Below are 14,888 nucleotides of genomic sequence, written 5' to 3' on the forward strand. Positions count from 1 at the left end.
CATTTATAGTCATTCTAGCTGTAATGGCATCATGATCGCTAATCCCTGTTTCTATACTTACATTGTCGATACAGTCCTGTCTATTTGTAATTACGAGGTTTAAGATATTTCTGTTGTATGTGAGTTGCTGAGCTAGCTGTTCAAGACAGTTTTCAGAAAATGTGTTGAAAAGTATTTCACATGACTATCTGTCTGTACTCACCCCCCCCCCCCCCCCCCTCACCCCACAATGAATCCATAGACGTCCATGTCTGTATTCGGTAGGTTAAAATCGCCTCCAACTAGTATTGCATGATCTGCTTATTTACATGCTATTGATCCTAGACTTTCTTTGAATGGCTTCAGAACCATCACAACAGAATTGGGTGGCTGGTAAAAACATACAACAATTAAATTTGTTTCACCTACACTTGTTATACATCACCAAATAACTTCACTGTCACACTCACTAGAGACAATATCTTTGCCAGCTACAGTGAACACTCCTCCTCCTATAGCCTATTATCTGTCTTTCCCATAAGTGTTCCATGACATGCTAAATATCTCAGAGATTTACACTTTGGATTTCAGCCAGTTCTCGGTCCTGAGAATAATTTGAGTGTGAGAGCTTCCCTGGAGGTCAGTAAATTCAGGAATTTTATTACAAACACTTTGACAGTTTACTGATAAAATTATGTCAGTTGAAGTGTTGTTATTCTGAATGCTGTTTGACATTCCTTGCTGCATACTGACTGGGTGAGTGTTCATCAGAGCACCTCAAACTACTCCCTAGCCAAAAAAAACCTCAGGTGCACCCCACAAGTACTCTCCTAAGGTCGGCCGAAGTGGCCGAGCGGTTAAAGGTGCTACAGTCTGGAACCGCACGACCGCTACGGTCGCAGGTTCAAATCCTGCCTCGGGCATGGATGTGTGTGATGTCCTTAGGTTAGTTAGGTTTAACTAGTTCTAAGTTCTAGGGGACTTATGACCACAGCCGTTGAGTCCCATAGTGCTCAGAGCCATTTGAACCATTTTTGAACTCTCCTAACTGAGTAGCTGCTCTGTTTGTGTAGTTAACCCCTGACCCATCAAGGGGATGCCTATGACTTCCCACACGATAACACGTGTCTTTAAATCTGCAACCAAGATCATCACAGAGTCAAGGAAACCTTTGGTTGAGACTCTCCACTTGCCTCCAAACCAAAGAACCCCGATCAACTCTGGGACAAAGTTGCAAATTGTGAGTTCTGCTTGTACCTCATGTGGAAGGCCACCAGTCTTCAGCACATCCCACCAGTCACCTGTAAGAACTGAGGATTGCCTTAGAACTCATGCAGCAAGCATCATTGGTGCTGACAAGAGCCACAACATGCAGATGAATGCACCCTGCACACTCGATAGCTGCAGACAGGGTCACCTCCACATCTCGGATGGGGCATCCCTGGCAGACATACTGAGCACACAATGGCTTCCTTTCCTGCCATGAACACTGTCTGCCTAAGGGACCCCATAATGTGCCTAGCATTGGAGCTCCCAATAACTAGTAAATCACTGCCCCATGTACCTCATCAGACCCAGCTGAAGGAGTGGCCACCTGTCCGCTCACAGGGTGAATTTCCACGAACTGCTGCCAGCTTCTCCAGTGTCAACACCCAGTATGCACACATCCTAGCAAGACTGACTGAAGAAGTAAGCTACAAAAGTGAACAGAATTCTGTATATGCAACTTGCTACCTGCTGATGTGTCATGAACAGATGAGGATACATTCTAGTAAATTAGCATGATAGCCACTACTTGGTGGTGGGGAGTACGCCTGCTGTTCCCTCAGTTATATTAAATAGCTGCTGCTTATCTCCTACTGCTGTCTTAATATTTAATTTCATATATAAATATCTTATAAGAAAATAGTTACCTTCATCTGTATCATTTTTAGCAGTACTGTTAACCACCTGCAGCAGAAGACTTGCTTTATTAGTGATCCAAGATTTTTCCTATTTTGAGTAGTGCTATGCTTTGGCACACTAATTTAAGGTGTCCGTATCTCAGCTACGTACAAAAACTGTGTATTTTGCACATGTATTTATGCATATAACACTACTTCAGTTTTTTCTTCTGTGTGACACTGCATGTATAAGACATGTCAATTTCCTTAAAATGAATCTTACTTGGCAGCCAGTGTCTACGACATACAATATTCTTACTGCTCCATTCTATTGAATAAATATTTTATACCTTAGATGCCTTTTCCCTTGGACAACAGAGAGTGAAAATATGAAACCTAATCAAGCACTCCTGTTGGATTTTGTTCAACACAATGGAGGGCTCTTCTGAGAGTAAAAAATGTTTAACTGAGCATCTGTCTATGTACTGCCCTTATTTCAACATGTCGCGCTGTTAGACACCAACAAATGTAGCCCATATTATTGCATGTAGTGTATGACTCAAATCCAAAAGCAAGGTTGTCAATGAGGGATAATGCTTAGCACTGAAAGTGTGTTTATTATGGATAGCAGTGTACAGAAAAATCAGATCTGCCTCCTGTATGCAGAGTGCTGATATTTATACAGACATCAAATAGTCCAGAATATAGAAAAATTACAACCATAAGAAATTTCTAGAAATTTTTAGAAATGCTAAATGGTAAACAACAAATATTTCCTGTTGACTGTATCTGAACAAGAGACCCACAGCCTGTTAGCCATTGACAATAACTCGAACTTCACACTGTGTGCAGCACAGCTTGTGGATAGACACCCACAGCATGTTAGCCACTGATGATAACTGCAACTCCACACTGCATGCGCCACAGCTCATTGCAGTGCTCTTGCTGCTGGAGAAACAATGACCATCTGTTTCACAAGCTACAGCATCCCACATTTAGGTCTTGTCCGTGGTACTCTGTATGGCAGTGTTGTGGAATCCTCATGTTGTAGTTGTGTTGTTATATCCACTTCATTTTGATGAGCATTGAAGATAGCCCCTACCATCAAAGGTTCAGGATTGTCAAGTGGGTCTTCAGTTTCCTTGAACATTCCATCATCAATTTGCACCTCAGGACTTTAGCAGGGCTTCATATAGAGGATATGGATGATGTCTCTGTGTATCTGTCTTGTTAATGAAGGGTAATAATCCTCAATTTTGTATGAAATGTCGTGACAAGTGACAAAGGACATTTTATGGGCCAATGTGGTGTTTTAGTAACTTTTACAATAGACTCACATTCCACACAGGTACAAAAATCCATATCAAGTCTCTCAGGTTGTATAACACTGGCCAGTACTTGATACCCATCATCATTTTGACCTCATGACTATTGAGGGGAAAGAATGGCATGTAGCCTGTAATGCCTTGTTTTATTGTTAGTATAGGCAGTATTGTACCCCCAACCTCTCTGTTTGACATGAACATGTGATACAATACGCCATTCTCCAGGGCTGCATCAGCGCATCAGGGATTCCATGTGACGGAGGGTGGATGCATGTATCCTCGCTAACGGAGGACATTTTGAACATTTCCTGTAAAAAAGTATTTGAAGTCACACTGGTATGTTCTGCTGCTGTGTGTTTCCATTCCATGATTAATGTGATTTGAAGAGAAGTAATAAAATGAGCTCTAACATGGAAATTAAGCGTTTCCGGACACATGTCCACGTAACATCTTTTCTTTATTTGTGTGTGAGGAATGTTTCCTGAAAGTTTGGCCGTACCTTTTTGTAACACCCTGTTTATCTTATCTGCTAACATCTTATTAAAATGTTATGGCAGGCCATTCATCTCTGGGTGGTAGACAACTGTCATCCTACTGCTGACACTACAATATGAAATTACCTTTGACACTACTATCGACAGCAAAACTTTTATGCATTCAGAGACCATCACATGGTCTGCCACCATGCTTCAAAATGATATCTTGTACAAGAAATCTTGCAGTTTTTGGAGCTTCATCAGTCACAGCTTTGGTGACAGCATAACTGATGAGGTAATCAGTCAGGCTATTGTACATCGGAATCCATTTGTTGATTTCTGGACCCTCTCAAGAGGTCAATTCCAGTCCAGATGAATGACATTACTGCCGACAGAATAAGTATCAGTGCACCGTAGGTGACTGTGACATGTGCTCCCACTGCTGGCATTTCTTACAGTGGCTTAAATGGTATCTAATGGATGACAGAGATCTAGCTAATGATATGTGTATCTGATTCTGTCTACACAAACCCCTAGTGGCTAGATGATGGAGCATCATAACTGGCTCTAAATGAACTGGGATATCAGGCAACCTTTTCTCCCACATTGGCTAATAGTTCCTCTTTTATAGTGTTCTGTTTATTAACTCGAACTGTCCTTTGGCATTTTCCCCTCCTTCAAGTCTCCTAAGGTTTTTAGCAAAACTGGATCTTCTCTCTGTTAAGCAGCAACATCATTTAATGCAGATAAGACTGACATTTCATCCTCAATGTTATGTTCTGCCAAAGGTATCCATGAAAGGCAGTCAACATCCTTGTTTTTGCATCCAATTTCATATACTGCTGTGTTGTCATCGCCAGTCAACCTGACAGATCCATCAGGCTAGTCAGCCAGCATAGAGAATGGTGGTCAATCACAACAGTGAATAGTTTGCCATTAAATACACCAATAACTTGTTGATTGTCCAAACAACCACAAGGCACTCTTTCTTGCTTGTAGGGTGATTCATCTAGGATTTGCAGAGTACTCTGTAAGCATATGCATTTCATTTTTAGCACTTACTCCAGTTTGTACTGGTACTGCCCCTATCCCATAAACACTTACATCAGTTTGAAGTGCTCTCTTGGCAGTCTCATCATACAGTGCACCTCGTCCAGAAAATTTGGCATCTCTTTGCAAGAGAGGTACCTCATTACATATGTCCTCCATAATCACCAGTAGCATGAGAAAATTCCAAGAAAATTCCACACATCGTGATTGTGCCAAGGAGACAAAAAATCAGGAACTGTATTTATTTTCTCTGTATTAGGACAGCCTTCACTGCCATTAAATAGATACTGCAATATTCTTATTTTTTGTTGACAAATATGTTATTATTATTATTATTATTATTATTATTAAGAGGGCAGCATGTCTCCTGAACACACTTTACTACAATAGTCAGGTGGCTTAGATGTTCTTAAAATGTCCTAAAAATGTCAATGCAAGCCAGTGACACTAATGGCTATCCAACATTGTACACAGCTCAACTCACAGTAGTTTACTTGCATCATCAGCAAACACTAGTTTGCAACCTATTCTTTAAAATCAGAATTTTGTAGGCACGTAGTCAAAGGCCTTGGCAATATCACATAATGTATGATAGGGTAATTTTTCTTGTTTATATCTGCATGGGTTTAATTTGTGAGATCTTGCATGGATTTCCTGCAGAGAGTACTGTACAAAAACCAAAGTGAGAGGCAGTTAAAAATTTCTGCTCAGGAAATTGAGTTGATATTCTGTCATTGATGGCTTTCTAGAAAACTTTTGAAGAGACTGGAAAGAATGAAGTGGTTCTATAACTAAAAATGATTTCTCTGTCTCCATTTTTAGACATGGGTGTTACTATAGTGTTTTTAAGTCTGTCATATGCCCAAAGTAAGTGACTGATTACAAAGATAGCATAAGGGCAATCCAATTAAAGTGAAGAAAAGATTTTAACAACCTGCTAGAAACACCTTGATATTCAACAAAATTACTACTTTTTAATGATCTGGGGAGTTCTATAACGTCTAAGGAGTTGAATGTTTGAAACCAATGTGTGTTGATGGTGCATGCTGTGTCTGCCGAAGTACATGTAATACAATTGTATTTGGTTGATCACTAGTGAGTACAAAAATTGCAGCTGTTGTGAGGAATTTATGACTGAATTCTATGATCAATGATTTCAATCCATCTTCTTTTCTTACAGAGATGTTTTCTGGAGACTTATTAGTTTCTTTTCTAATATTGTTCAAAAGCATTTCTACTTTAAAGAAACTGGACAATTTTACAGTACAGGTGATTTTGGACTTCCAATTCCGAACTAGACTTCTTTGTGACTTTAACATTTATTTATGGCCTTAAGGCTTCTTTGGTAGTTTTGGTCTAAGAGTTTGCCCAATACAAATACTCAGGAAGAGTAATTGCTAGTGAACTGCTAGCAAAGGGCAGGTACTGAGGTCTGAGAGTACATCTGCCACATCATTTCAATTTGTCACATATAATCACCACAGTATTTACTCTACATACAGTACAAGAATAGCTTATGCGAAGTGTAGTTAACTACCACAGATAAAAATCAAAATTAAAAAAGAAAAATTTAGTGAAATGATATTATTTCTGTGGAAATTTCAATACTGTAAGAAGCAATATAAAGCTTTAGCTGCAAGCAAAATATTACCTGTTTTCTGGCATTTTAAGAACTTCTGATATTGCTATCTGAGTCTCATCCATCCACTGTGTAGCAGGATAAACATCCATACCATCTTCTATTGGAATGCACACAGCACATTGTGTTTCCATTGTGTAGTGATACTGAGTGCCAATGTCAAAGCTGCCTTTAATGACATGTTTTGTCTTTCTCCTTTCTGAAATAATAATTCTTTATTCAAATAAATACAAAATAAAATTATAGGAACCCACTTTAAAACCATTAAAGTATCCTTCCTCCCTCCCTCCTTCCCCGCCCCCCCCCCCTCTCTCTCTCATACAAACACACACTCACTCACACACACACACACACACACACACACACACACACATCAATCAAAATTCCTCTTGTGCAGTGACTTATGATGGTTTCTCAGCATGATTGACTGATGGTATGTTTTTGAATTTTCAGTGAAGAAGACTGTTTCATTTAGCAGCTAATATAGCTGTCAAATTATTTAGAAACTCTCATGACACTGGAAATAATCAAGATACAACTTGCCATCACTACTTCAAATTTAAAAATTTTGACAGTTTTCATTTAATACACAACTTTCTTTTATATAAAAACATCATCAATATGTCCATGGTCCATTATTAGTAACTGGCATGGACGAGAATTTCTAGGGTTAAGACATAATACTGCCCCTGATCACTGTTAAGTACGTCAGTCAAAAACTTCACAATCATTTCTTTATATCCATTCCTTTATTGACACAAACCATGATTAAAATTAAAATTATGATGAATACTACGTAAAATTCTGCTCACTGTTTTGGAGGCTTGTAATCTATTCCTGTGTAGTTAATTCAGAAAAACCTTTGTGTTTGCTATGGATAAGATGTTCTTTGTACTCCCTGAGTTCCTTTACTTCCCTAGGTCCAATCTTCAACTTCAGATTAATAAACGTTGCTTTACAACTAATGAAGTATGAAGCAATATATTGCATGCTTATTTGGTCACATTACATTGCATTGATATTTATAATGATACAATCTTATATTAGAAACCATGCCATTATTATTTTCATGATGCATGTGCTGAGCAGCACCAAACATAATTAGTAAATACAGGAAACCTCTTCTAATTCATACAGTTACAAACTTTGAGTGGCAAGATAGTTACAAAATGTGGTTTATCATGAGGAGAAAAGAAAATCAATTGTTCATAAGAACATGTAAAAGTATTGCAGCTTAACAGAAAGAAAACACTTCCTTTAAATAGAAAAAGAAAATTAATAAAAATGAGAATATGTTATCAGCAATGAAGTTATAGTTTTACAAGTTCTTGGCAAAAACAGAAAAATAATTATCAAAATGAAGTCACCTTATACTTGTTGTATTTGCAGATGAGAAAGAAAGTCTAATGGTAATGTGCCCTAGAAAGTGTGCAGAAACAACACTAAACAACTTGTACAACTTTTCATCCCTTCCCATGCCATAACTGTTGCTACTGAACATTTAGAGAAACTAATGTTTTTCTCTTTTTGTGGATGTATGTGGCTAAATGGATACATGTTGATCCCAATTTGGTCCTAGATTGTTTTGATTACTTATTCTTCCTTCTTTTGCCAAAGACAATAATTTTTGCATTTTGAAAAATTCTAAGTGGCATCATGGTTCAGAATCCACATTAAGGTGTAAACCACTGCCACTTTCACTGTATTTGTCTTATGAGTCCATTAAGAGAATGAAGGCAGGAAATAATGGCTATCCCCCAACAGGAAAATGCACAATAAAGCATTATCATGTTGAGATCAATCTAGGGGTTAAGGACAGCAGTACTTTCTGTAAGACTAAAGGTATTTTTTTCCTATTTGCACTTCTAAAATTTTAATGTTGTGATTTGGCAAAATTGTGGATAAATCAAACACACACAGACCTGGGTGCATACACAAACATAGACTTTCAAATGATGCTGAATGTCTCAAACTGAGACAGTACATACAACTTTGCAGTTTCTTTTACTATGGTATGCTAAAATAATTAGAAGCAGACATTTAAATACAGAATCAGCACATTACAGAATGTTGTTCTGTAAGTACCATTTCTATTTATTTTGATGGAAAATGTGACAGCTGCTATGAGCCAACTTATACATGCACACAGAGTGAGACTTTCACACATGCCATAATTTTCACAGGCATGACTATTGGTTATGTACTACTTTCATCAATAATGAACAACAACTTGGAAATGAGAGAATGAGAGAGGGAGGAAGGGAGAAGGAAAGAGAGAGATGAGTCTGCCAAAAGATAAATGCAACTTTTAACTCTTTCAGCTAAATCTTGTTATTTAAAAATGTTGTCTTTGCAGCCAGTTACATAGAAGTGCAGTGTGAAGAGACAATGACAAAACTATTTTTCAAGAGGAACCTACTTGTATAAAGAGAAATAACTAGGAGTTCAGCATAAATTTACACTCCACAGATTTTAGTAGCTAATGGTGGTGGTAAGTTCCTATGGGACCAAACTGCTGAGGGTATTGGTCCCTAGGCTTACACACTACTTAATCTAACTCAAACTAATTTACACTAAAGACAACACACACACCTATGTCCGAGGGAAGACTTGAATCTCCGATGGGGGGGAGCCACGTGAACCGTGGCAAGATGCCTCAGGCTGCGTGGCTACCTCACGTGGCAGCAGCTAATGGAAACAGTTGTAAATTGGACTATACAGATACTAGTGTAGGAATAGCAGTACATTCCACCAATTGATCTGCTCCAAATATATGTTACAAAGAATGCACAGGCACAGAGCATATGTTACAGCCGGCCGAAGTGGCCGTGCGGTTAAAGGCGCTGCAGTCTGGAACCACAAGACCGCTACGGTCGCAGGTTCGAATCCTGCCTCGGGCATGGATGTTTGTGATGTCCTTAGGTTAGTTAGGTTTCAATAGTTCTAAGTTCTAGGGGACTAATGACCTCAGCAGTTGAGTCCCATAGTGCTCAGAGCCATTTTTTAGCCATATGTTACATGTAAAAACTTACTACGTATCACTCAATTAATACTCTATTGGCCACACCTGTGTATAAAGTGCACTAGCCTCTAATAACATTGTCTTGAATTGCCCCATTGTTGTTTTTCAATTGCAAGCCCACACCTATTCCTTCATTATTGCTTCAGCTAATACTGTGATAAGCTTATTGTCATATGTACAAGAGAGCAGCAGCGATATGAAATAAGCTGTGACTAAGTGAGAAAGAAATCATGATTGCTGCAAGAACATGACCAAGATTCTGAGCTTCAGTACAAACCCACAATGAAGCAGTTGTCTCTGAAATAATTAGGAAATCAGTTAGGCAGTTGGCTGGTATCTGAAACAACTGTGCTGTTTAATGGTGTGATTGGGTCATTACTGGACGGTAACACTTCTACATGACAATATACTGATATAATGTAAGTTTATTTTATCATTGTTTAATTAAACTGAACTATACTAATAGTGTTACAATGTCGTGTGACTAGGGCCTCTCATCGGGTAGACCGTTCGCCAGGGGCAAGTCTTTCGATTTGACGCCACTTTGGCGACCTGCGTGTTGATGGGGATGAAATGGCGATGATTAGGATGACACAACACTCGGTCCCTGAGTGGAGAAAATCTCTGATCCAGCCGGAAATTGAACCTGGGCCCTTAGGATTGACAGTCTGTCGCGCTGACCACTCAGCTACCATGGGCAGTCATTAAACTGAACTTAAATTATGGTATTGTTCAAACATGTTTACCTTGGTAAAATTAAGAAAGTAATTCTTGACATGTGTACAAAGTACACACTTGTGTTATAAAAGAATGGTGTGCCCACTTAAGGGTTAAAAAAAAAAGAATCTGGTTGACAAATTACAGTGGTGTTTTTGATGCTGACAATAATAACTTACATCTAATTTTGAATAAGCAAATATTTGGCATCATATAGGTAGCAAAACATAACTTAAAAATCCCAAGGCCAAAAATCAACACTGTAGTGGAACAGCTAAGTCTCATAATAAAATAAAAACTATTAATAATGCTGCAGACTACACAGATCAGAAAATAGTTTCTTGCAATGTCTACAGTGACTGATCTCTTTTTTTCAGGATCAATGTAGTTAATTCACCTTAACACACAAAATGCTAAAATTGTTTGCAGAATAGTATTGTTCAGTGGATCCTGTGCATCAAATTCCTAATCCATAAATTTCTGATTTTGTCACTGTCCACTGCATTCATAGAGGGCCTATTTAATGCAGTGGGTGCACAGGTTGTACCATGTCACTTCTTTGCCAACTGATACAAGGTTTAGAAAGCAATTTGTGCCAACAGTTCAGTTCTGCAGACTCTGATGATTGGAAGCTCCATGCACATAATCCTTAGCCCTTGATGAACATTTTTTTTTGCACACATGAAAACCTTTGTTTATCTACTGCAGCTTTCCACATGCAAATGCTGTATGCTGCTACATTGCTATGCATTATTAAGCCACCTTACCCACTCATTGTCTTCTGGCTTGAATCTAAACTAATCACATGGAAAGCCATTAAAACGTGTCCAATCATGCATGTTACTAGTCATCCACACAGGAAGTGCTGCAAAGTGAATTCCTGCTGCTGTGTGACTTTTGGGAAAAATGACAAGCTTTGCAAAGAAATGACCATGAGATATACTACTACTTGATGCTAATCACTGTCACCCATTCTCTGTGTGCAGGTTGACATGTCATCTGCTCGATGCTAGCCTGTGTGACAGCTGATGGGTGGTGCATGCAAAAACAGATTTGTGTGTCACTACAGAATTCGCACCTTGTGGGAGGTGAGTAGTTGGTTGATGGACATGGTGATCAAAGCCAGTATCATTCAGCACTCTGAGGTGAGCAATGATGGATGCAAGTGGTACTCTGTGCCTCTGGATGATCACCTGGTAGTGTGCCTGGGGGTGGTCATGTGCTGCACCACTAGTCAGGAAGGGGGCTGTCGAGATGTCACAGCCAGCTGGTGGGACTGGACACAGGCTGCAGAGGGTGTGGCAGCCTGCTGGCACCCAGGCAAGTCATACCAGGTGGGTGACACAACGTGAGTCCCACACAGGTGGTATACTGCAAGCTGTCACCTGATGGTGCCACAGGTTGTTATGACCTGCTGGTGAAAGCATGAGTCAGGTGCTGCCATGGGAGCATGGGCAAGTACTGCATGGTTGAGGCAGCAGCAGCTGTCATGAGCAACTCTGCCAGTGTAGGTGATGATAGGGATGGCAACGTAGTCCCCTCTTGGAGTCTCTCATATTGGTTGCTGGGGTGGTGGTGGCAGCCAGGGTATTGGCTCTGAGCACTATGGGACTCAACTGCTGAGGTCATTAGTCCCCTAGAACTTAGAACTAGTTAAACCTAACTAACCTAAGGACATCACAAACATCCATGCCCGAGGCAGGATTCGAACCTGCGACCGTAGCGGTCTTGCGGTTCCAGACTGCAGCGCCTTTAACCGCACGGCCATTTCGACCGGCCAGGGTATTGCTTATAGCATCCAATGACAGCTTGATTTCAACAGTGGATGGTGTGCACAGGCTGGGAAGGTCCTTCATATATGCCAGATTTAGATGGTTATGGAGACTGTGGTGGGACTACCATGGAGGCAGGTGGAAAAATCTTGTTTCCTCTCTTGAGCACCAGGTATAGACTGGAATACTGTGGGTGGAGGAGTGGATGATGGGCATCCACTCAGAGCATGCCATACAGTTGTGGAGCTGTTCAGTGAAGGCTGGAACTTGATTGGTGGTTGGCATTGGCTGGCACTTGATACCATCTCCTAAGATGATGAGCGGTTGTCCACACATGCTTTCAGTGGTAGATGCTGAGCCGTGGTAAATTTGCTGTTTTGAAGAGTGCGCCGCAGCACCTAGTGTGAAGCAGTCGCCCTCCATTTCTGGCGGTGGCGCCGCTGTGGCAATCACAGCTTTGGTGTCCCCCTCTGGTGGGAAAGGGGAAAGGTAGCCTGCTCACGTGCATTTAAGGGGTGCTATGGACTCGCTAGGCGGAGAGTCTGGTCAGTTGGTCAGCCGGGTCAGTGTGGGGCAGTCAGTGTCTGTCTGTCGTCTGGAGTGCTGGTATGTGTTAGCCCACCAGTATGCTCGAGTTTGTTCAGACAATGGTCATTGGCGGTTGGATCGATCGGTTGGTCGGTCGCGCACTGAGACACAAGATGACTTGAGCATCGGCACATGTGAGGTCGCCACGTCAGTATAGTGGGCCACACTGTATAGCGAGGGGTAGTGGCTTTGCGGCTGACATGAGAGCAACAGGAGTCAACGCACGACATCGGTCTGGCCGGTGCAAGCTGCGACGCCGTGAGACAGGAGATCGGCGTGCCTTCCTGTGTCCATTGAAGCGGTTGGCAGCGGACGGTGTGGGAGAGCATTTTGGGGGTGCTGTGCTAGGTCTTCACCAGACATCGCAGTTTATTAGAAGTTAAGTGATTTGTGATATGTTGTTTCATTTACTTGTTAAATTCTATGTGTTTTCTTGGTCAGTCTCTCATCCCCAGCTTGCTCGTCTGTCTCTCGTCCGCATTTGTTATGCAGTTAGTGTCTGTTTGTCTGTCTGTCAGTCTGCCATACATTAATAGCTGCCTCTGTCATGTTTGTCGGATTTGGTGTTAACGAATTTATCGCTTGAAGTGTAACGGCCGAATTCCTGAAATATGTATTTATCTTGCCTATCACCTTGAAAGGCAGTATGTGTGTAATGTAGAGCATGTTTGGCCAACCTTGTATATTCTATGTAAGACTACATTTCCTAGGTTTTTATTTAAATGGTCATTTTAGTATATAAAGTTGCCACCCTTCCACTGTAAGAGTTTTTTAAAATCAAATTGCACCTTTGGCGGCAAGTCAATCTTCTAATGTTAGTGTTTTGTACCATTTCCATCCCTCCTATGGGGTGCATAGTTTATGTGCTTGTGTGCGTTGTTAAAATTTTTAGTTTAAAGTAATCTGGTGTGTTGCAGATTTCCACCAGTGTAGTCTTTCAGAGGTTGTTGTGAACCGTCGTGACTATGGCCGTGTCAAAAGGGAGTGGCAAGGTTCTCAGCCCAAAAGCTCATACTGTCAAAAATTTGTTCTTTCTGCCTCTGAATAAATTGTAACTTGATATTTAGAGGGTGCTTTCTGATTATAATTTTAAATCTTTTTCTAAAAAAAAGGGGGTTCTAGGAATAAAATTTCCATTTGTTGAAAGAAATTTAGTTTGTTTTCATCAGTTACCCACTGGCAACTACTTCCAAGCTCACATAATGTGATCAAATGTGTTAATGAATCACTATTAAATAAAGTAAATTCTTAAGGAAAGGTTTTGAAAGTAAATTCACGGTTCAGATGCAACCAAGTTGGCTTTGTGGGCCACATGCAAACCTATGAGAACTAGCAGGTTGTATTATGGCATGTGAGGGCAATTTTCAATGTTCTGTGGAAACTCCACCATGCCATTTGCGGCAGGGTAGCAACGGGTGTGAAATGAATGAGTGTGCTGCTAGTTGTGGCTAATCTTTTAAACAGGCATGATGTGAACTGTCAGCTGTGGTCTCCTGTTATGTGGCAGTGGTAGCCAAAATGTTATTTACTGTTGCTTGTGACAGTCATAGCCACCGTATCTGCCATGGTGTTGGGCAGTGGTCCAACCTCCTCCAGTCACTGTGTGAACCTACTGGTGCCAGTGAGTATATACTTGTGGCCATTTGATGATGGGATGGGTCTAACAAGGTCAATATCAACATGGGAGAAACTATGGTTAACCAGATGGAAAGAGGTGACTGGAGTGTGGGTGTGGCAGCCTATTTTTGACATGCTGACAAGGGAGGCAAGAGCATGGCCAGACGGTACGATCTCATTGTATGCCAGGCCATACAAAGCATTCTTGCACAAGACTCATGGATTCCTGAGCACCAGGGTGAGACAAACTGTGGAGACAATCAAAAGCCAGGCAGCATAAGTTGGGGGGTAGGTAGGGGCATATTCATTCCTTAGGGCCGTCATCTGGACAGTCAGAACTCATGCATAAATCACACCAAGTCTACACCATACCTGGGATAGTATATGGTTGAAGGCTAAGTTTGGCGTTGGGATCAGTCCGCAGTTTTTATAATTTGGGTCAGCTGCCTGGGTGCTCCCAGGGGAGTGTAATCAATGGGAGCTGTAATGGTGGAGGAGCGACTAAGATAGTCAGCAACAATATTGTCAATATCTGCCATGGGTCATATGTTGGCCATGAATTGTGAAATGCATTCTTGTTATCAGAACTGCTGAGGAGAAATTTGGCTGCTTTCTTTTTGGCAGAAACCTGAGGTGGCTGGTTGGTGGTCAGTGAACACTGTAAAGGGGCATCCTCCAACAGAGAGGTAGAAATACTTTATTGCCTCATATATGGCAAGAAGATTTTGGTTTTATGTGGCCCACCACTGTTTCAGTTCTGACAGCTTCAAGGAGAAGCTACCAAGCACCTTTGACACATTACTGTAGGACAGTACCAATG

At 40.8% G+C, this 14,888-nt stretch overlaps 1 protein-coding gene across 2 annotated transcripts in view; it reads right to left on the reverse strand.

Moving 5' to 3' along the window:
• The window catches only part of LOC124711115 (indole-3-acetaldehyde oxidase-like), a 253,340-nt gene that overhangs the window by 62,497 nt on the left and 175,955 nt on the right, over positions 1 to 14,888 (reverse strand). For both annotated transcript variants that reach the window (XM_047240979.1, XM_047240978.1), the window contains one exon: positions 6,365 to 6,551. In XM_047240979.1, the coding sequence (XP_047096935.1) occupies positions 6,365 to 6,551 (187 nt within the window). The remainder of the gene's footprint in view (positions 1 to 6,364; positions 6,552 to 14,888) is intronic.

The sequence above is a fragment of the Schistocerca piceifrons genome, chromosome 8 (genome assembly GCF_021461385.2).
Source record: "Schistocerca piceifrons isolate TAMUIC-IGC-003096 chromosome 8, iqSchPice1.1, whole genome shotgun sequence".
Classification (NCBI taxonomy): Eukaryota; Metazoa; Arthropoda; class Insecta; order Orthoptera; family Acrididae; genus Schistocerca; species Schistocerca piceifrons.